At 53.4% G+C, this 24,450-nt stretch overlaps 1 protein-coding gene across 2 annotated transcripts in view; it reads left to right on the forward strand.

Annotated features, from left to right (window-relative positions):
* Positions 1-24,450, forward strand: part of LOC143734049 (collagen alpha-1(XIV) chain-like) — a 31,150-nt gene that overhangs the window by 1,516 nt on the left and 5,184 nt on the right. Inside the window, exons 3-4 of one of the 2 annotated variants that reach the window (XM_077225180.1) lie at positions 8,795-8,911; positions 17,089-17,238. In XM_077225180.1, the coding sequence (XP_077081295.1) occupies positions 8,795-8,911; positions 17,089-17,238 (267 nt within the window). The remainder of the gene's footprint in view (positions 1-8,794; positions 8,912-17,088; positions 17,239-24,450) is intronic. The other variant, XM_077225181.1, reaches the window with a different exon arrangement.

Consider the following 24,450-nt stretch of genomic DNA (forward strand, 5'->3'; position numbering starts at 1 on the left):
TTGCATCTCGTTCATCAAAATGAACAAATCTTTTTTAAAGTCTTTTCGTTCATTTCAGCTGAATATAATTCAAATGTTATATGTTAATAGCCAAATTCCCCAAACACATCAGATCACATTCAGAATAAGAAAAAAATTGCAATGCTAGGAAAAGGCAAATTTATTATAAACAGAAACGATTAATTCATTTATCTGGGTCTTCAGGCTATGCAGTCTGTTAGTGTACGTCACCTCCCGATCCGAGTCGTTCGTTCATCCCGTGATCCTCATAAACTGAGCTATGCATTCTGTAGAGCGAGCTCTACAAACGGCAGGACACACCTGTGCACCGGTGTATATTACTCCCGCAGCACTGCAGCGCACCTGTAGAGGGAGCACTACACACGGCAGGACACACCTGTGCACCGGTGTATATTACTCCCACAGCACTGCAGCACACCTGTAGAGGGAGCTCTACACACGGCAGGACACACCTGTGCACCGGTGTATATTACTCCCACAGCACTGCAGCGCACCTGTAGAGGGAGCTCTACAAACGGCAGGACACACCTGTGCACCGGTGTATATTACTCCCGCAGCACTGCAGCACACCTGTAGAGGGAGCTCTACACACGGCAGGACACACCTGTGCACCGGTGTATATTACTCCCACAGCACTGCAGCGCACCTGTAGAGGGAGCTCTACAAACGGCAGGACACACCTGTGCACCGGTGTATATTACTCCCGCAGCACTGCAGCGCACCTGTAGAGGGAGCTCTACACACGGCAGGACACACCTGTGCACCGGTGTATATTACTCCCGCAGCACTGCAGCGCACCTGTAGAGGGAGCTCTACAAACGGCAGGACACACCTGTGCACCGGTGTATATTACTCCCGCAGCACTGCAGCGCACCTGTAGAGGGAGCTCTACAAACGGCAGGACACACCTGTGCACCGGTGTATATTACTCCCGCAGCACTGCAGCGCACCTGTAGAGGGAGCTCTACAAACGGCAGGACACACCTGTGCACCGGTGTATATTACTCCCGCAGCACTGCAGCACACCTGTAGAGGGAGCTCTACAAACGGCAGGACACACCTGTGCACCGGTGTATATTACTCCCGCAGCACTGCAGCACACCTGTAGAGGGAGCTCTACAAACGGCAGGACACACCTGTGCACCGGTGTATATTACTCCCGCAGCACTGCAGCGCACCTGTAGAGGGAGCTCTACAAACGGCAGGACACACCTGTGCACCGGTGTATATTACTCCCGCAGCACTGCAGCGCACCTGTAGAGGGAGCTCTACAAACGGCAGGACACACCTGTGCACCGGTGTATATTACTCCCGCAGCACTGCAGCGCACCTGTAGAGGGAGCTCTACAAACGGCAGGACACACCTGTGCACCGGTGTATATTACTCCCGCAGCACTGCAGCACACCTGTAGAGGGAGCTCTACAAACGGCAGGACACACCTGTGCACCGGTGTATATTACTCCCGCAGCACTGCAGCGCACCTGTAGAGGGAGCTCTACAAACGGCAGGACACACCTGTGCACCGGTGTATATTACTCCCGCAGCACTGCAGCGCACCTGTAGAGGGAGCTCTACACACGGCAGGACACACCTGTGCACCGGTGTATATTACTCCCGCAGCACTGCAGCACACCTGTAGAGGGAGCACTACACACGGCAGGACACACCTGTGCACCGGTGTATATTACTCCTGCAGCACTGCAGCGCACCTGTAGAGGGAGCTCTACAAACGGCAGGACACACCTGTGCACCGGTGTATATTACTCCCGCAGCACTGCAGCGCACCTGTAGAGGGAGCACTACACACGGCAGGAGTCCTGTGCACCGGTGTATATTACTCCCGCAGCACTGCAGCGCACCTGTAGAGGGAGCACTACACACGGCAGGACACACCTGTGCACCGGTGTATATTACTCCCGCAGCACTGCAGCGCACCTGTAGAGGGAGCTCTACAAACGGCAGGACACACCTGTGCACCGGTGTATATTACTCCCGCAGCACTGCAGCACACCTGTAGAGGGAGCTCTACACACGGCAGGACACACCTGTGCACCGGTGTATATTACTCCCGCAGCACTGCAGCACACCTGTAGAGGGAGCTCTACAAACGGCAGGACACACCTGTGCACCGGTGTATATTACTCCCGCAGCACTGCAGCGCACCTGTAGAGGGAGCTCTACAAACGGCAGGACACACCTGTGCACCGGTGTATATTACTCCCGCAGCACTGCAGCGCACCTGTAGAGGGAGCTCTACACACGGCAGGACACACCTGTGCACCGGTGTATATTACTCCCGCAGCACTGCAGCACACCTGTAGAGGGAGCACTACACACGGCAGGACACACCTGTGCACCGGTGTATATTACTCCTGCAGCACTGCAGCGCACCTGTAGAGGGAGCTCTACAAACGGCAGGACACACCTGTGCACCGGTGTATATTACTCCCGCAGCACTGCAGCGCACCTGTAGAGGGAGCACTACACACGGCAGGAGTCCTGTGCACCGGTGTATATTACTCCCGCAGCACTGCAGCGCACCTGTAGAGGGAGCACTACACACGGCAGGACACACCTGTGCACCGGTGTATATTACTCCCGCAGCACTGCAGCGCACCTGTAGAGGGAGCTCTACAAACGGCAGGACACACCTGTGCACCGGTGTATATTACTCCCGCAGCACTGCAGCGCACCTGTAGAGGGAGCACTACACACGGCAGGACACACCTGTGCACCGGTGTATATTACTCCCGCAGCACTGCAGCGCACCTGTAGAGGGAGCTCTACAAACGGCAGGACACACCTGTGCACCGGTGTATATTACTCCCGCAGCACTGCAGCGCACCTGTAGAGGGAGCTCTACACACGGCAGGACACACCTGTGCACCGGTGTATATTACTCCCGCAGCACTGCAGCGTAACTGTAGAGGAAGCACTACACACGGCAGGACACACCTGTGCACCGGTGTATATTACTCCCACAGCACTGCAGCACACCTGTAGAGGGAGCACTACAAACGGCAGGACACACCTGTGCACCGGTGTATATTACTCCCGCAGCACTGCAGCGTAACTGTAGAGGGAGCTCTACACACGGCAGGACACACCTGTGCACCGGTGTATATTACTCCCGCAGCACTGCAGCGCACCTGTAGAGGGAGCTCTACACACGGCAGGACACACCTGTGCACCGGTGTATATTACTCCCGCAGCACTGCAGCGTAACTGTAGAGGGAGCACTACACACGGCAGGACACACCTGTGCACCGGTGTATATTACTCCCGCAGCACTGCAGCGCACCTGTAGAGGGAGCTCTACACACGGCAGGACACACCTGTGCACCGGTGTATATTACTCCCGCAGCACTGCAGCGTAACTGTAGAGGGAGCACTACACACGGCAGGACACACCTGTGCACCGGTGTATATTACTCCCGCAGCACTGCAGCGCACCTGTAGAGGGAGCTCTACAAACGGCAGGACACACCTGTGCACCGGTGTATATTACTCCCGCAGCACTGCAGCGCACCTGTAGAGGGAGCTCTACACACGGCAGGACACACCTGTGCACCGGTTTATATTACTCCTGCAGCACTGCAGCGCACCTGTAGAGGGAGCTCTACAAACGGCAGGACACACCTGTGCACCGGTGTATATTACTCCTGCAGCACTGCAGTGCACCTGTAGAGGGAGCTCTACACACGGCAGGACACACCTGTGCACCGGTGTATATTACTCCCGCAGCACTGCAGCGCACCTGTAGAGGGAGCTCTACACACGCCAGGACACACCTGTGCACCGGTGTATATTACTCCCGCAGCACTGCAGCGCACCTGTAGAGGGAGCACTACACACGGCAGGACACACCTGTGCACCGGTGTATATTACTCCTGCAGCACTGCAGCGCACCTGTAGAGGGAGCTCTACACACGGCAGGACACACCTGTGCACCGGTGTATATTACTCCCGCAGCACTGCAGCGCACCTGTAGAGGGAGCACTACACACGGCAGGACACACCTGTGCACCGGTGTATATTACTCCTGCAGCACTGCAGCGCACCTGTAGAGGGAGCTCTACACACGGCAGGAGTCCTGTGCACCGGTGTATATTACTCCCGCAGCACTGCAGCGCACCTGTAGAGGGAGCACTACACACGGCAGGACACACCTGTGCACCGGTGTATATTACTCCCGCAGCACTGCAGCGCACCTGTAGAGGGAGCTCTACAAACGGCAGGACACACCTGTGCACCGGTGTATATTACTCCCGCAGCACTGCAGCGCACCTGTAGAGGGAGCACTACACACGGCAGGACACACCTGTGCACCGGTGTATATTACTCCCGCAGCACTGCAGCGCACCTGTAGAGGGAGCTCTACAAACGGCAGGACACACCTGTGCACCGGTGTATATTACTCCCGCAGCACTGCAGCGCACCTGTAGAGGGAGCTCTACACACGGCAGGACACACCTGTGCACCGGTGTATATTACTCCCGCAGCACTGCAGCGTAACTGTAGAGGAAGCACTACACACGGCAGGACACACCTGTGCACCGGTGTATATTACTCCCACAGCACTGCAGCACACCTGTAGAGGGAGCACTACAAACGGCAGGACACACCTGTGCACCGGTGTATATTACTCCCGCAGCACTGCAGCGTAACTGTAGAGGGAGCTCTACACACGGCAGGACACACCTGTGCACCGGTGTATATTACTCCCGCAGCACTGCAGCGCACCTGTAGAGGGAGCTCTACACACGGCAGGACACACCTGTGCACCGGTGTATATTACTCCCGCAGCACTGCAGCGTAACTGTAGAGGGAGCACTACACACGGCAGGACACACCTGTGCACCGGTGTATATTACTCCCGCAGCACTGCAGCGCACCTGTAGAGGGAGCTCTACACACGGCAGGACACACCTGTGCACCGGTGTATATTACTCCCGCAGCACTGCAGCGTAACTGTAGAGGGAGCACTACACACGGCAGGACACACCTGTGCACCGGTGTATATTACTCCCGCAGCACTGCAGCGCACCTGTAGAGGGAGCTCTACAAACGGCAGGACACACCTGTGCACCGGTGTATATTACTCCCGCAGCACTGCAGCGCACCTGTAGAGGGAGCTCTACACACGGCAGGACACACCTGTGCACCGGTTTATATTACTCCTGCAGCACTGCAGCGCACCTGTAGAGGGAGCTCTACAAACGGCAGGACACACCTGTGCACCGGTGTATATTACTCCTGCAGCACTGCAGCGCACCTGTAGAGGGAGCTCTACACACGGCAGGACACACCTGTGCACCGGTGTATATTACTCCCGCAGCACTGCAGCGCACCTGTAGAGGGAGCTCTACACACGCCAGGACACACCTGTGCACCGGTGTATATTACTCCCGCAGCACTGCAGCGCACCTGTAGAGGGAGCTCTACACACGGCAGGACACACCTGTGCACCGGTGTATATTACTCCTGCAGCACTGCAGCGCACCTGTAGAGGGAGCTCTACACACGGCAGGACACACCTGTGCACCGGTGTATATTACTCCCGCAGCACTGCAGCGCACCTGTAGAGGGAGCACTACACACGGCAGGACACACCTGTGCACCGGTGTATATTACTCCCGCAGCACTGCAGCACACCTGTAGAAGGAGCTCTACACACGGCAGGACACACCTGTGCACCGGTGTATATTACTCCCGCAGCACTGCAGCGCACCTGTAGAGGGAGCTCTACAAACGGCAGGACACACCTGTGCACCGGTGTATATTACTCCCGCAGCACTGCAGCAAACCTGTAGAGGGAGCACTACACACGGCAGGACACACCTGTGCACCGGTGTATATTACTCCCGCAGCACTGCAGCGCACCTGTAGAGGGAGCACTACACACGGCAGGACACACCTGTGCACCGGTGTATATTACTCCCGCAGCACTGCAGCGCACCTGTAGAGGGAGCTCTACAAACGGCAGGACACACCTGTGCACCGGTGTATATTACTCCCGCAGCACTGCAGCGCACCTGTAGAGGGAGCTCTACAAACGGCAGGACACACCTGTGCACCGGTGTATATTACTCCCGCAGCACTGCAGCGCACCTGTAGAGGGAGCTCTACACACGGCAGGACACACCTGTGCACCGGTGTATATTACTCCCGCAGCACTGCAGCGCACCTGTAGAGGATTACAAAAAATGATAAATTGTAATAAATAAAAAAAGCTACAATTTAAGACCAGGAACGCAGCATAGGGCTGGGCGATATGGCTGAAAACTGTATCACGATATAAGTGTTTCATATCGGTCGATATCGATAATTATTGATATTTTTTATGACCTATTTAAAGGACCAGGAGACAAATATATTAGACTACATTTAAAAAAAATTTATTTTAAACTTAACCTTCCTCTGATTATAATATATTAGCAGAAATGTCAACACAACCATGGAAAACATCAAATAATTAAAATGTAAACATAAGTCTAAATTCAGAATGAACACTTAATTATATCTTAAAATTAAGGTGCAAAATTAAAGAATACATAAGAAATGCTTAAAAAAAGAGTAATAAAATAGTGCAAAGTGTTAAATAAACTGACTACTTATAAAATACAAAAAACTACCAGACTGGCGAGCTGACTTTTCCTGTTTTATCAACAATCGCTGCGGCACTGGCACTCATTTTCCACTTATCACTCCACGCTGAACTAATCATTTCTGTTTCCCGTACAGAACCTATAGGATGGTGCGCGGTCAACACAAAATGAACGAATCACTCTCTGAGACAACTCTCTGTTCCCGAGTCATATTAAAGATTCGTTGGAAATGAACGAATCCTTCATGACCGACCCATTATTACGATACGTCTAGGTCAGGCATGGGCAACTCCGGTCCTCGAGGGCCACTGTTCTGCAGAGTTTAGCTCCAACCCTGACAAAAATTATTTTTTAGTGATCCTGAAAAGATTGATTAGCTTGTTCAGGTGTGTTTAATTAGGGTTGGAGTTAAACTCTGCTCGAGGGCCACTGTCCTGCAGAGTTTAACTCACACACACACACACACACACACACACACACACACACACACACACACACACACACACCTGAAGCCTCATGCTCTTCAGAAACACAGAATGTGACAGTTCGAGTTTTACAGCGAAACACACACTAATAATGTAAAGCCTGGTTTTCTTACATTTGCACTGATGATTGTTTGAATGAATTTACCTACGTGATCATTGGACTGAAAACTTTCCCAGAGTTTAGTGGCTTAAAATGATCTGATTACAAACAGAAACAGAAGTGAAATCGGGTTAAAGGGTTGGAATAGAAACGTCCTCTACAGGGTCTCAGGTGTAGATGCTCAATGTGAGATACTCACGACTTCTAAGATCATCTGAGTGGCGGAAATTACATTAATGACGCAATTTCACTTGCTTCAGACACACACACACATACACACACACACTTACACACTCAAACAGACACTCTCTCTCACACACACACACACACTCACTCTCTCTCTCTCACACACACACACACACACACACACACCGAGTGGACGCGAGCCGGATGTTCTCCCGCTGTTGAGAGGAAGAGTGTTTTCAGTCGTCATGCACTAAGGTTGGTGTTCTTCACACAGTGTTTAATCTTCTGCCTGTTGCATCCGTTGATCTGAGGAAACTCTCATGACTCTTTACAGAACACAGCCTGTGTGTGTGTGTGTGTGTGTGTGTGTGTGTGTGTGTGTGTTGTAGAACACGGCCTGTGCTCGTCTGTAGAGACATGAGTGTGTGTGTGTGTGACAGGAACTGCCTGCTGACTGAAACACAAACTCGGGTTTGTGGGAGGGATCATTCAGTTTTGAGAAGAGTGTGTGTGTGTGTGTGTGTGTGTGTGTGTGTGTGTGTGTGTACGTGCATGTATTTGTGTGTTCAGCTGTCAGACGGTGACTGTGGTTCTTCCAGTGCCGTGGATTGATGCTCTTTACATCTACACAAACAGACACTTCTTCTGGATTGTTTCCTAAAAGTCTCACTTTCTTCTCATTTTATCGTGGCAATAAGCCGAGCAGCCGGTCTCACACACACACACACACACACACACACACACACACACACACACACACATCACACATCACACATCACACATCACACATCACACATCACACATCACACATCACACATCACACATACACACACACACACACATCACACATCACACATCAGTGCTGCAGGTACGAAGAGAGAGTGAGACTTTATTCATAACACTGAGTCCAAACCAGATATGATGCGACTGAAAGTTTGCTTATCCAGGTGGTTTTAACTCTAAAAACAAACTCTAAATGAACTTTGTTTTGGCTTGACTTTGGTGTAAATAACATCACATCAGTTTATTCGTTGATTTAGCCTGAATAATATCAAAATGTTTAGTGATGTGCATCAGAACATGCAACAAATGCGGTTTGACTTAAATTCACATTTGTTCACCATAACACTGTTAAAGCTGTGTCGGGTCACGTGTGGTTTGGACACGCGTATTGTTCCTCTCGTTCCTCTCGTTTCATCGCGGATGATGTTTCAGATCTAATCAAACACCAGCTGTCAGTCAAACTTCACCTATGATCTGAGTAACGGTGTGTTTGCTGTGCAGCCGGTGCTTGTGATTAGATGGACTGTTGTTCATCAGCTGTACATGTTGACTTCAGGAGGGTGTGTGTGTGTGTGTATGTGTGACGTTCTTGTCTCCGCTGTGTTTGCAGTGCCGATGCCCAGAAGGCTTCGCTTCAGAGAGTTGAGCTCCGACAGGCTGAGCGTGAGCTGGAAGGAGCCGAAGGGAGCGTTCGACGGATACACACTCGCGTACAGCACCGGCTCAGGTGAGCGCTGACACACACTCGCGTACAGCACCGGCTCAGGTGAACGCTGACACACACTCGCGTACAGCACCGGCTCTGGTGAACGCTGACACACACTCGCGTACAGCACTGGCTCTGGTGAACGCTGACACACACTCGCGTACAGCACCGGCTCAGGTGAGCGCTGACACACACTCGCGTACAGCACCGGCTCAGGTGAACGCTGACACACACTCGCGTACAGCACCGGCTCTGGTGAACGCTGACACACACTCGCGTACAGCACCAGCTCTGGTGAGCGCTGATACACACTCGCGTACAGCACCGGCTCAGGTGAACGCTGACACACACTCGCGTACAGCACCGGCTCAGGTGAACGCTGACACACACTCGCGTACAGCACCGGCTCTGGTGAACGCTGACACACACTCGCGTACAGCACTGGCTCTGGTGAACGCTGACACACACTCGCGTACAGCACCGGCTCAGGTGAGCGCTGACACACACTCGCGTACAGCACCGGCTCAGGTGAACGCTGACACACACTCGCGTACAGCACCGGCTCTGGTGAACGCTGACACACACTCGCGTACAGCACCAGCTCAGGTGAGCGCTGATACACACTCGCGTACAGCACCGGCTCTGGTGAGCGCTGACACACACTCGCGTACAGCACCGGCTCAGGTGAGCGCTGACACACACTCGCGTACAGCACCGGCTCAGGTGAGCGCTGACACACACTCGTGTACAGCATCAGCTCTTGTGAACGCTGATACACACTTGTGTAAAGCACCGGCTCAGGTGAGCACTGTCACACACTCGCGTACAGCACCGGCTCAGGTGAGCGCTGACACACACTCGCGTACAGCACCAGCTCTTGTGAACGCTGACACACACTCGTGTAAAGCACCGGCTCAGGTGAGCACTGTCACACACTCGCGTACAGCACCGGCTCAGGTGAGCGCTGATACACACTCGCGTACAGCACCGGCTCTGGTGAACGCTGACACACACTCGCGTACAGCACCGGCTCTGGTGAGCGCTGACACACACTCGCGTACAGCACCAGCTCTGGTGAGCGCTGATACACACTCGCGTACAGCACCAGCTCAGGTGAGCGCTGATACACACTCGTGTAAAGCACCGGCTCAGGTGAGCACTGTCACACACTTGCGTACAGCACCGGCTCAGGTGAGCGCTGACACACACTCGCGTACAGCACAGGCTCTGGTGAGCGCTGACACACACTCGCGTACAGCACCGGCTCAGGTGAGCGCTGACACACACTCGCGTACAGCACCGGCTCAGGTGAGCGCTGACACACACTCGTGTACAGCATCAGCTCTTGTGAACGCTGATACACACTTGTGTAAAGCACCGGCTCAGGTGAGCACTGTCACACACTCGCGTACAGCACCGGCTCAGGTGAGCGCTGACACACACTCGCGTACAGCACCAGCTCTTGTGAACGCTGACACACACTCGTGTAAAGCACCGGCTCAGGTGAGCACTGTCACACACTCGCGTACAGCACCGGCTCAGGTGAGCGCTGATACACACTCGCGTACAGCACCGGCTCTGGTGAACGCTGACACACACTCGCGTACAGCACCGGCTCTGGTGAGCGCTGACACACACTCGCGTACAGCACCAGCTCTGGTGAGCGCTGATACACACTCGCGTACAGCACCAGCTCAGGTGAGCGCTGATACACACTCGTGTAAAGCACCGGCTCAGGTGAGCACTGTCACACACTTGCGTACAGCACCGGCTCAGGTGAGCGCTGACACACACTCGCGTACAGCACAGGCTCTGGTGAGCGCTGATACACACTCGCGTACAGCACCGGCTCAGGTGAGCGCTGATACACACTCGCGTACAGCACCGGCTCAGGTGAGCGCTGACACACACTCGCGTACAGCACCGGCTCAGGTGAGCGCTGACACACACTCGCGTACAGCACAGGCTCTGGTGAGCGCTGATACACACTCGCGTACAGCACCGGCTCAGGTGAGCGCTGATACACACTCGCGTACAGCACCGGCTCAGGTGAGCGCTGATACACACTCGCGTACAGCACAGGCTCTGGTGAGCGCTGATACACACTCGCGTACAGCACCGGCTCAGGTGAGCGCTGACACACACTCGCGTACAGCACAGGCTCTGGTGAGCGCTGATACACACTCGCGTACAGCACCGGCTCAGGTGAGCGCTGACACACACTCGCGTACAGCACAGGCTCTGGTGAGCGCTGATACACACTCGCGTACAGCACCGGCTCTGGTGAACGCTGACACACACTCGCGTACAGCACCGGCTCAGGTGAGCGCTGACACACACTCGCGTACAGCACAGGCTCTGGTGAGCGCTGATACACACTCGCGTACAGCACCGGCTCAGGTGAGCGCTGATACACACTCGCGTACAGCACCGGCTCTGGTGAACGCTGACACACACTCGCGTACAGCACCGGCTCAGGTGAGCGCTGATACACACTCGCGTACAGCACCGGCTCTGGTGAACGCTGACACACACTCGCGTACAGCACTGGCTCAGGTGAGCGCTGACACACACTCGCGTACAGCACCAGCTCTGGTGAACGCTGACACACACCCGCGTACAGCACCGGCTCAGGTGAACGCTGACACACACTCGCGTAAAGCACCGGCTCTGGTGAGCGCTGACACACACTCGCGTACAGCACCGGCTCTGGTGAGCGCTGACACACACTCGCGTACAGCACCGGCTCAGGTGAGCGCTGATACACACTTGCGTACAGCACCGGCTCTGGTGAGCGCTGACACACACTCGCGTACAGCACAGGCTCAGGTGAGCGCTGACACACACTCGCGTACAGCACTGGCTCAGGTGAGCGCTGACACACACTCGCGTACAGCACTGGCTCAGGTGAGCGCTGACACACATTCGCGTACAGCACTGGCTCAGGTGAGCGCTGACACACACTCGCGTACAGCACAGGCTCAGGTGAGCGCTGACACACACTCGCGTACAGCACAGGCTCAGGTGAGCGCTGACACACACTCGCGTACAGCACTGGCTCAGGTGAGCGCTGATACACACTCGCGTACAGCACCGGCTCAGGTGAGCGCTGATACACACTTGCGTACAGCACCGGCTCAGGTGAGCGCTGACACACACTCGCGTACAGCACAGGCTCAGGTGAGCGCTGACACACACTCGCGTACAGCACTGGCTCAGGTGAGCGCTGACACACACTCGCGTACAGCACCGGCTCTGGTGAGCGCTGACACACACTCGTGTAAAGCACCGGCTCAGGTGAGCGCTGACACACACTCGCGTACAGCACCGGCTCAGGTGAGCGCTGATACACACTTGCGTACAGCACCGGCTCTGGTGAGCGCTGACACACACTCGCGTACAGCACCGGCTCTGGTGAGCGCTGACACACACTCGCGTACAGCACAGGCTCAGGTGAGCGCTGACACACACTCGCGTACAGCACTGGCTCAGGTGAGCGCTGACACACACTCGCGTACAGCACTGGCTCAGGTGAGCGCTGACACACACTCGCGTACAGCACTGGCTCAGGTGAGCGCTGACACACACTCGCGTACAGCACAGGCTCAGGTGAGCGCTGACACACACTCGCGTACAGCACAGGCTCAGGTGAGCGCTGACACACACTCGCGTACAGCACTGGCTCAGGTGAGCGCTGATACACACTCGCGTACAGCACCGGCTCAGGTGAGCGCTGATACACACTTGCGTACAGCACCGGCTCAGGTGAGCGCTGATACACACTTGCGTACAGCACCGGCTCAGGTGAGCGCTGATACACACTTGCGTACAGCACCGGCTCAGGTGAGCGCTGATACACACTTGCGTACAGCACCGGCTCAGGTAAGCGCTGATACACACTCGCGTACAGCACCGGCTCAGGTGAGCGCTGATACACACTTGCGTACAGCACCGGCTCTGGTGAGCGCTGACACACACTCGCGTACAGCACCGGCTCAGGTGAGCGCTGATACACACTTGCGTACAGCACCGGCTCTGGTGAGCGCTGACACACACTCGCGTACAGCACAGGCTCAGGTGAGCGCTGACACACACTCGCGTACAGCACTGGCTCAGGTGAGCGCTGACACACACTCGCGTACAGCACTGGCTCAGGTGAGCGCTGACACACACTCGCGTACAGCACAGGCTCAGGTGAGCGCTGACACACACTCGCGTACAGCACCGGCTCAGGTGAGCGCTGACACACACTCGCGTACAGCACTGGCTCAGGTGAGCGCTGACACACACTCGCGTACAGCACTGGCTCAGGTGAGCGCTGACACACACTCGCGTACAGCACAGGCTCAGGTGAGCGCTGACACACACTCGCGTACAGCACAGGCTCAGGTGAGCGCTGACACACACTCGCGTACAGCACAGGCTCAGGTGAGCGCTGACACACACTCGCGTACAGCACTGGCTCAGGTGAGCGCTGACACACACTCGCGTACAGCACAGGCTCAGGTGAGCGCTGACACACACTCGCGTACAGCACAGGCTCTGGTGAGCGCTGATACACACTCGCGTACAGCACCGGCTCAGGTGAGCGCTGACACACACTCGCGTACAGCACAGGCTCTGGTGAGCGCTGATACACACTCGCGTACAGCACCGGCTCTGGTGAACGCTGACACACACTCGCGTACAGCACCGGCTCAGGTGAACGCTGATACACACTCGCGTACAGCACCGGCTCTGGTGAACGCTGACACACACTCGCGTACAGCACTGGCTCAGGTGAGCGCTGACACACACTCGCGTACAGCACAGGCTCTGGTGAGCGCTGATACACACTCGCGTACAGCACCGGCTCTGGTGAACGCTGACACACACTCGCGTACAGCACCGGCTCAGGTGAGCGCTGATACACACTCGCGTACAGCACCGGCTCTGGTGAACGCTGACACACACTCGCGTACAGCACCGGCTCAGGTGAGCGCTGATACACACTCGCGTACAGCACCGGCTCTGGTGAACGCTGACACACACTCGTGTACAGCACTGGCTCAGGTGAGCGCTGACACACACTCGCGTACAGCACCAGCTCTGGTGAACGCTGACACACACCCGCGTACAGCACCGGCTCTGGTGAGCGCTGACACACACTCGCGTACAGCACCGGCTCTGGTGAGCGCTGACACACACTCGCGTACAGCACCGGCTCTGGTGAGCGCTGACACACACTCGCGTACAGCACCGGCTCTGGTGAGCGCTGACACACACTCGCGTACAGCACCGGCTCAGGTGAGCGCTGATACACACTCGTGTAAAGCACCGGCTCAGGTGAGCACTGTCACACACTTGCGTACAGCACCGGCTCAGGTGAGCGCTGATACACACTCGCGTACAGCACCGGCTCAGGTGAGCGCTGACACACACTCGCGTACAGCACAGGCTCAGGTGAACGCTGACACACACTCGCGTACAGCACAGGCTCAGGTGAACGCTGACACACACTCGCGTACAGCACTGGCTCAGGTGAGCGCTGACACACACTCGCGTAAAGCACCGGCTCTGGTGAGCGCTGACACACACTCGCGTACAGCACCGGCTCTGGTGAGCGCTGACACACACTCGCGTACAGCACCGGCTCTGGTGAGCGCTGACACACACTCGCGTACAGCACCGGCTCTGGTGAGCGCTGACACACACTCGCGTACAGCACCGGCTCTGGTGAGCGCTGACACACACTCGCGTACAGCACCGGCTCAGGTGAGCGCTGATACACACTCGTGTAAAGCACCGGCTCAGGTGAGCACTGTCACACACTTGCGTACAGCACCGGCTCAGGTGAGCGCTGATACACACTCGCGTACAGCACCGGCTCAGGTGAGCGCTGACACACACTCGCGTACAGCACAGGCTCAGGTGAACGCTGACACACACTCGCGTACAGCACAGGCTCAGGTGAACGCTGACACACACTCGCGTACAGCACAGGCTCTGGTGAGCGCTGATACACACTCGCGTAAAGCACCGGCTCAGGTGAGCGCTGATACACACTCGCGTACTGCACCGGCTCTGGTGAGCGCTGGCACACACTCGCGTACAGCACCAGCTCTGGTGAACGCTGACACACACTCGCGTACAGCACTGGCTCAGGTGAACGCTGACACACACTCGCGTAAAGCACCGGCTCAGGTGAGCACTGTCACACACTCGCGTACAGCACCGGCTCTGGTGAGCCCTGACACACACTCGCGTACAGCACCGGCTCTGGTGAGCGCTGACACACACTCGCGTACAGCACCGGCTCTGGTGAGCGCTGACACACACTCGCGTACAGCACCGGCTCTGGTGAGGGCTGACACACACTTGTTGACACACACTCGCGTTCAGCACCGGCTCAGGTGAGCGCTGATACACACTCGCGTACAGCACCGGCTCTGGTGAGCGCTGACACACACTCGCGTACAGCACCGGCTCTGGTGAGCGCTGATACACACTCGCGTACAGCACCGGCTCTGGTGAGTGCTGACACACACTTGTTGACACACACTCGCGTTCAGCACCGGCTCAGGTGAGCGCTGATACACACTCGCGTACAGCACCGGCTCTGGTGAGCGCTGACACACACTCGCGTACAGCACCGGCTCAGGTGAGCGCTGATACACACTCGCGTACAGCACCGGCTCTGGTGAACGCTGACACACACCCGCTTACAGCACTGGCTCAGGTGAGCGCTGACACACACTCGTTGTAAAGCACCGGCTCAGGTGAGCACTGTCACACACTCGCGTACAGCACCGGCTCTGGTGAGCGCTGACACACACTCGCGTACAGCACCGGCTCTGGTGAGCGCTGACACACACTCGCGTACAGCACCGGCTCTGGTGAGCGCTGACACACACTCGCGTACAGCACCGGCTCTGGTGAGCGCTGACACACACTTGCGTACAGCACCGGCTCAGGTGAGCACTGTCACACACTCGCGTACAGCACCGGCTCAGGTGAGCACTGTCACACACTCGCGTACAGCACCGGCTCTGGTGAGCACTGTCACACACTCGCGTACAGCACCGGCTCAGGTGAGCACTGTCACACACTCGCGTACAGCACCGGCTCAGGTGAGCACTGTCACACACTCGCGTACAGCACCGGCTCAGGTGAGCGCTGACACACACTCGCGTACAGCACCGGCTCTGGTGAGCGCTGACACACACTCGCGTACAGCACCGGCTCAGGTGAACGCTGACACACACTCGCGTACAGCACCGGCTCAGGTGAGCACTGTCACACACTCGCGTACAGCACCGGCTCTGGTGAGCGCTGACACACACTCGCGTACAGCACCGGCTCTGGTGAGCGCTGACACACACTCGCGTACAGCACCGGCTCTGGTGAGCGCTGACACACACTTGCGTACAGCACCGGCTCTGGTGAGTGCTGACACACACTTGTTGACACACACTCGCGTTCAGCACCGGCTCTGGTGAGCGCTGACACACACTTGTTGACACACACTCGCGTTCAGCACCGGCTCTAGTGAGTGCTGACACACACTTGTTGACACACACTCGCGTTCAGCACCGGCTCAGGTGAGCGCTGATACACACTCGCGTACAGCACCGGTTCTGGTGAGCACTGATACACACTTGCTGACACACACTCGCGTACAGCACCGACTCATCCTGAAGCGGGATCTGCCCAGATATAAACACACAGTGGATGTGTCCGGGAGCGATTTATAGCTAGTGCTGCTCATTATCACAATGTAAGGGATAATGTACATTCAGCCGATTGTTATCTCAGAATAAACCCGACAGGGTGATCAGGATCAGGTCTTCCATCAGCCTGAAGGGGGTTTATTCTGAGATAACAACCGGCTCAATGTACATTATCCCACTAATTACACAGCTATTAGCCACATAAGTAAATAATTAGACACGAAATATTGATCTGAGTTTAAATATTTTATTAAGTCTTTAAATGCAAAGCTTTATGAAGAGCAGTTGCAGCAAAGAGTTTAAACTAGACGGACATTTAAGAGATATGGTATACAGTCATACCACTTATTACACAGCATTTCGCCACATTAATAATCTTCCCGTCGCTAAACTATCAAAACTGGATTCGAATATGCCCTAAGTACTGTTTAGACCATGTGCTTAGATCGTCAAAATAAGGCCCGATATTGCTGTCTGTATTGTGTTCAGCAGGAGCCGAGCGTGAGCTGAGCGTGAGTAAGTCTGAGCCCAGAGCCGTGATCGAGGGGTTCGACCGCAGGAGAGTGGTCAGTGTAAAGGTCACGGCCCTCAGAGGGACGGAGCAGAGCGAAGCGCTGCAGGGCAGATACAGCGGTCAGTGTTTTACTCTCACCCTACACAGACCTGCAGCTAACCAACCCAAATCAGCTACTCTGTGCTCCTTATGTTCCTCTGTCTGTGTTCCTGATGTTCCTCTGTCTGTGTTCCTGATGTTCCTCTGACTGTGTTCCTGATGTTCCTCTGTCTGTGTTCCTGATGTTCCTCTGTCTGTGTTCCTGATGTTCCTCTGTCTGTGTTCCTGATGTTCCTCTGTCTGTGTTCCTGATGTTCCTCTGTCTGTGTTCCTGATGTTCCTCTGACTGTGTTCCTGATGTTCCTCTGTCTGTGTTCCTGATGTTCCTCTGTCTGTGTTCCTGATGTTCCTCTGACTGTGTTCCTGATGTTCCTCTGACTGTGTTCCTGATGTTCCTCTGACTGTGTTCCTGATGTTCCTCTGTCTGTGTTCCTGATGTTCCTTTGACTGTGTTCCTGATGTTCCTCTGTCTGTGTTCCTGATGTTCCTCTGTCTGTGTTCCTGATGTTCCTCTGTCTGTGTTCCTGATGTTCCTCTGTCTGTGTTCCTGATGTTCCTCTGACTGTGTTCCTGATGTTCCTCTGTCTGTGTTCCTGATGTTCCTCTGACTGTGTTCCTGATGTTCCTCTGTCTGTGTTCCTGATGTTCCTCTGTCTGTGTTCCTGATGTTCCTCTGACTGTGTTCCTGATGTTCCTCTGTCTGTGTTCCTGATGTTCCTCTGTCTGTGTTCCTGATGTTCCTCTGACTGTGTTCCTGATGTTCCTCTGACTGTGTTCCTGATGTTCCTCTGTCTGTGTTCCTGATGTTCCTCTGACTGTGTTCCTGATGTTCCTCTGACTGTGTTCCTGATGTTCCTCTGACTGTGTTCCTGATGTTCCTCTGACTGTGCTCCTGATGTTCCTCTGTCTGTGTTTCTGATGTTCCTCTGTCTGTGTTCCTGATGTTCCTCTGACTGTGTTCCTGATGTTCCTCTGTCTGTGTTCCTGATGTTCCTCTGTCTGAGTTCCTGATGTTCCTCTGTCTGTGTTCCTGATGTTCCTCTGTCTGTGCTCCTGATGTTCCTCTGACTGTGCTCCTGATGTTCCTCTGACTGTGTTCCTGATGTTCCTCTGACTGTGTTCCTGATGTTCCTCTGACTGTGTTCCTGATGTTCCTCTGACTGTGTTCCTGACGTTCCTCTGACTGTGTTCCTGATGTTCCTCTGACTGTGCTCCTGATGTTCCTCTGTCTGTGTTTCTGATGTTCCTCTGTCTGTGTTCCTGATGTTCCTCTGACTGTGTTCCTGATGTTCCTCTGACTGTGTTCCTGATGTTCCTCTGTCTGTGTTCCTGATGTTCCTCTTTCTGTGTTCCTGATGTTCCTCTGACTGTGTTCCTGATGTTCCTCTGACTGTGCTCCTGATGTTCCTCTGTCTGTGTTTCTGATGTTCCTCTGTCTGTGTTCCTGATGTTCCTCTGACTGTGTTCCTGATGTTCCTCTGTCTGTGTTCCTGATGTTCCTCTGACTGTGTTCCTGATGTTCCTCTGACTGTGCTCCTGATGTTCCTCTGTCTGTGTTTCTGATGTTCCTCTGACTGTGTTCCTGATGTTCCTCTGACTGTGTTTCTGATGTTCCTCTGTCTGTGTTCCTGATGTTCCTCTGACTGTGTTCCTGATGTTCCTCTGTCTGTGTTCCTGATGTTCCTCTGACTGTGTTCCTGATGTTCCTCTGACTGTGCTCCTGATGTTCCTCTGTCTGTGTTTCTGATGTTCCTCTGACTGTGTTCCTGATGTTCCTCTGACTGTGTTTCTGATGTTCCTCTGTCTGTGTTCCTGATGTTCCTCTGACTGTGTTTCTGATGTTCCTCTGTCTGTGTTCCTGATGTTCCTCTGACTGTGTTCCTGATGTTCCTCTGACTGTGCTCCTGATGTTCCTCTGTCTGTGTTTCTGATGTTCCTCTGACTGTGTTCCTGATGTTCCTCTGACTGTGTTTCTGATGTTCCTCTGTCTGTGTTCCTGATGTTCCTCTGACTGTGTTTCTGATGTTCCTCTGACTGTGTTCCTGATGTTCCTCTGTCTGTGTTCCTGATGTTCCTCTGTCTGTGTTTCTGATGTTCCTCTGACTGTGTTCCTGATGTTCCTCTGTCTGTGTTCCTGATGTTCCTCTGTCTGTGTTTCTGATGTTCCTCTGACTGTGTTCCTGATGTTCCTCTGACTGTGTTTCTGATGTTCCTCTGTCTGTGTTCCTGATGTTCCTCTGACTGTGCTCCTGATGTTCCTCTGTCTGTGTTTCTGATGTTCCTCTGACTGTGTTCCTGATGTTCCTCTGACTGTGTTTCTGATGTTCCTCTGTCTGTGTTCCTGATGTTCCTCTGACTGTGCTCCTGATGTTCCTCTGTCTGTGTTTCTGATGTTCCTCTGACTGTGTTCCTGATGTTCCTCTGACTGTGTTTCTGATGTTCCTCTGTCTGTGTTCCTGATGTTCCTCTGACTGTGTTCCTGATGTTCCTCTGTCTGTGTTCCTGATGTTCCTCTGACTGTGTTCCTGATGTTCCTCTGACTGTGCTCCTGATGTTCCTCTGTCTGTGTTTCTGATGTTCCTCTGACTGTGTTCCTGATGTTCCTCTGACTGTGTTTCTGATGTTCCTCTGTCTGTGTTCCTGATGTTCCTCTGACTGTGTTTCTGATGTTCCTCTGTCTGTGTTCCTGATGTTCCTCTGACTGTGTTCCTGATGTTCCTCTGACTGTGCTCCTGATGTTCCTCTGTCTGTGTTTCTGATGTTCCTCTGACTGTGTTCCTGATGTTCCTCTGACTGTGTTTCTGATGTTCCTCTGTCTGTGTTCCTGATGTTCCTCTGACTGTGTTTCTGATGTTCCTCTGACTGTGTTCCTGATGTTCCTCTGTCTGTGTTCCTGATGTTCCTCTGTCTGTGTTTCTGATGTTCCTCTGACTGTGTTCCTGATGTTCCTCTGTCTGTGTTCCTGATGTTCCTCTGTCTGTGTTTCTGATGTTCCTCTGACTGTGTTCCTGATGTTCCTCTGACTGTGTTTCTGATGTTCCTCTGTCTGTGTTCCTGATGTTCCTCTGACTGTGCTCCTGATGTTCCTCTGTCTGTGTTTCTGATGTTCCTCTGACTGTGTTCCTGATGTTCCTCTGACTGTGTTTCTGATGTTCCTCTGTCTGTGTTCCTGATGTTCCTCTGACTGTGCTCCTGATGTTCCTCTGACTGTGTTCCTGATGTTCCTCTGACTGTGCTCCTGATGTTCCTCTGACTGTGTTCCTGATGTTCCTCTGACTGTGCTCCTGATGTTCCTCTGACTGTGTTTCTGATGTTCCTCTGACTGTGTTCCTGATGTTCCTCTGTCTGTGTTCCTGATGTTCCTCTGTCTGTGTTTCTGATGTTCCTCTGACTGTGTTCCTGATGTTCCTCTGTCTGTGTTCCTGATGTTCCTCTGTCTGTGTTTCTGATGTTCCTCTGACTGTGTTCCTGATGTTCCTCTGACTGTGTTTCTGATGTTCCTCTGTCTGTGTTCCTGATGTTCCTCTGACTGTGCTCCTGATGTTCCTCTGTCTGTGTTCCTGATGTTCCTCTGACTGTGTTCCTGATGTTCCTCTGACTGTGTTCCTGATGTTCCTCTGTCTGTGTTCCTGATGTTCCTCTGTCTGTGTTCCTGATGTTCCTCTGACTGTGTTCCTGATGTTCCTCTGACTGTGCTCCTGATGTTCCTCTGTCTGTGTTTCTGATGTTCCTCTGTCTGTGTTCCTGATGTTCCTCTGTCTGTGTTTCTGATGTTCCTCTGTCTGTGTTCCTGATGTTCCTCTGACTGTGTTCCTGATGTTCCTCTGACTGTGTTCCTCATGTTCCTCTGTCTGTGTTCCTGATGTTCCTCTGTCTGTGTTCCTGATGTTCCTCTGTCTGTGTTCCTGATGTTCCTCTGACTGTGTTCCTGATGTTCCTCTGACTGTGTTCCTGATGTTCCTCTGACTGTGTTCCTGATGTTCCTCTGACTGTGTTCCTGATGTTCCTCTGTCTGTGTTCCTGATGTTCCTCTGTCTGTGTTCCTGATGTTCCTCTGTCTGTGCTCCTGATGTTCCTCTGACTGTGTTCCTGATGTTCCTCTGACTGTGTTACTGATGTTCCTCTGTCTGTGTTCCTGATGTTCCTCTGACTGTGTTCCTGATGTTCCTCTGTCTGTGTTCCTGATGTTCCTCTGACTGTGTTCCTGATGTTCCTCTGTCTGTGTTCCTGATGTTCCTCTGACTGTGTTCCTGATGTTCCTCTGACTGTGTTCCTGACGTTCCTCTGACTGTGTTCCTGATGTTCCTCTGTCTGTGCTCCTGATGTTCCTCTGACTGTGTTCCTGATGTTCCTCTGACTGTGTTCCTGATGTTCCTCTGACTGTGTTACTGATGTTCCTCTGTCTGTGTTCCTGATGTTCCTCTGACTGTGCTCCTGATGTTCCTCTGACTGTGTTCCTGACGTTCCTTTGACTGTGTTCCTGACGTTCCTCTGACTGTGTTCCTGATGTTCCTCTGTCTGTGCTCCTGATGTTCCTCTGACTGTGTTCCTGACGTTCCTCTGACTGTGTTCCTGATGTTCCTCTGACTGTGTTACTGATGTTCCTCTGTCTGTGTTCCTGATGTTCCTCTGTCTGTGTTCCTGATGTTCCTCTGTCTGTGTTCCTGACGTTCCTCTGTCTGTGTTCCTGATGTTCCTCTGACTGTGTTCCTGATGTTCCTCTGTCTGTGTTCCTGATGTTCCTCTGTCTGTGTTCCTGATGTTCCTCTGACTGTGCTCCTGATGTTCCTCTGTCTGTGTTCCTGATGTTCCTCTGACTGTGTTCCTGATGTTCCTCTGACTGTGTTCCTGATGTTCCTCTGACTGTGTTCCTGATGTTCCTCTGACTGTGTTCCTGATGTTCCTCGTTCTGTGTTCCTGATGTTCCTCTGACTGTGTTCCTGATGTTCCTCTGTCTGTGTTCCTGATGTTCCTCTGACTGTGTTCCTGATGTTCCTCTGTCTGTGTTCCTGATGTTCCTCTGTCTGTGTTCCTGATGTTCCTCTGTCTGTGCTCCTGATGTTCCTCTGACTGTGTTCCTGATGTTCCTCTGACTGTGTTCCTGATGTTCCTCGTTCTGTGTTCCTGATGTTCCTCTGACTGTGTTCCTGATGTTCCTCTGTCTGTGTTCCTGATGTTCCTCTGACTGTGTTCCTGATGTTCCTCTGTCTGTGTTCCTGATGTTCCTCTGTCTGTGTTCCTGATGTTCCTCTGACTGTGTTCCTGATGTTCCTCTGTCTGTGTTCCTGATGTTCCTCTGTCTGTGTTCCTGATGTTCCTCTGTCTGTGCTCCTGATGTTCCTCTGACTGTGTTCCTGATGTTCCTCTGACTGTGTTCCTGATGTTCCTCGTTCTGTGTTCCTGATGTTCCTCTGACTGTGTTCCTGATGTTCCTCTGTCTGTGTTCCTGATGTTCCTCTGACTGTGTTCCTGATGTTCCTCTGTCTGTGTTCCTGATGTTCCTCTGTCTGTGTTCCTGATGTTCCTCTGTCTGTGCTCCTGATGTTCCTCTGACTGTGTTCCTGATGTTCCTCTGTCTGTGTTCCTGATGTTCCTCTGACTGTGTTCCTGATGTTCCTCTTCTGTGTTCCTGATGTTCCTCTGTCTGTGTTCCTGATGTTCCTCTGTCTGTGCTCCTGATGTTCCTCTGTCTGTGTTCCTGATGTTCCTCTGACTGTGTTCCTGATGTTCCTCGTTCTGTGTTCCTGATGTTCCTCTGACTGTGTTCCTGATGTTCCTCTGTCTGTGTTCCTGATGTTCCTCTGACTGTGTTCCTGATGTTCCTCTGTCTGTGTTCCTGATGTTCCTCTGTCTGTGTTCCTGATGTTCCTCTGTCTGTGTTCCTGATGTTCCTCTGACTGTGTTCCTGATGTTCCTCTGTCTGTGTTCCTGATGTTCCTCTGACTGTGTTCCTGATGTTCCTCTGTCTGTGTTCCTGATGTTCCTCTGACTGTGTTCCTGATGTTCCTCTGACTGTGTTCCTGATGTTCCTCTGTCTGTGTTCCTGATGTTCCTCTGTCTGTGTTCCTGATGTTCCTCTGACTGTGTTCCTGATGTTCCTCTGTCTGTGTTCCTGATGTTCCTCTGTCTGTGTTCCTGATGTTCCTCTGACTGTGTTCCTGATGTTCCTCTGACTGTGCTCCTGATGTTCCTCTGTCTGTGTTCCTGATGTTCCTCTGACTGTGTTCCTGATGTTCCTCTGACTGTGTTCCTGATGTTCCTCTGTCTGTGTTCCTGATGTTCCTCTGTCTGTGTTCCTGATGTTCCTCTGACTGTGTTCCTGATGTTCCTCTGACTGTGCTCCTGATGTTCCTCTGTCTGTGTTTCTGATGTTCCTCTGTCTGTGTTCCTGATGTTCCTCTGTCTGTGTTTCTGATGTTCCTCTGTCTGTGTTCCTGATGTTCCTCTGACTGTGTTCCTGATGTTCCTCTGACTGTGTTCCTCATGTTCCTCTGTCTGTGTTCCTGATGTTCCTCTGTCTGTGTTCCTGATGTTCCTCTGTCTGTGTTCCTGATGTTCCTCTGACTGTGTTCCTGATGTTCCTCTGACTGTGTTCCTGATGTTCCTCTGACTGTGTTCCTGATGTTCCTCTGACTGTGTTCCTGATGTTCCTCTGTCTGTGTTCCTGATGTTCCTCTGTCTGTGTTCCTGATGTTCCTCTGTCTGTGCTCCTGATGTTCCTCTGACTGTGTTCCTGATGTTCCTCTGACTGTGTTACTGATGTTCCTCTGTCTGTGTTCCTGATGTTCCTCTGACTGTGTTCCTGATGTTCCTCTGTCTGTGTTCCTGATGTTCCTCTGACTGTGTTCCTGATGTTCCTCTGTCTGTGTTCCTGATGTTCCTCTGACTGTGTTCCTGACGTTCCTCTGACTGTGTTCCTGACGTTCCTCTGACTGTGTTCCTGATGTTCCTCTGTCTGTGCTCCTGATGTTCCTCTGACTGTGTTCCTGATGTTCCTCTGACTGTGTTCCTGATGTTCCTCTGACTGTGTTACTGATGTTCCTCTGTCTGTGTTCCTGATGTTCCTCTGACTGTGCTCCTGATGTTCCTCTGACTGTGTTCCTGACGTTCCTTTGACTGTGTTCCTGACGTTCCTCTGACTGTGTTCCTGATGTTCCTCTGTCTGTGCTCCTGATGTTCCTCTGACTGTGTTCCTGACGTTCCTCTGACTGTGTTCCTGATGTTCCTCTGACTGTGTT

Source organism: Siphateles boraxobius, unplaced genomic scaffold, assembly GCF_051911475.1.
Source record: "Siphateles boraxobius isolate OS27281-9 unplaced genomic scaffold, OSU_SipBor_1 128, whole genome shotgun sequence".
In the NCBI taxonomy this organism is placed as follows: domain Eukaryota; kingdom Metazoa; phylum Chordata; class Actinopteri; order Cypriniformes; family Leuciscidae; genus Siphateles; species Siphateles boraxobius.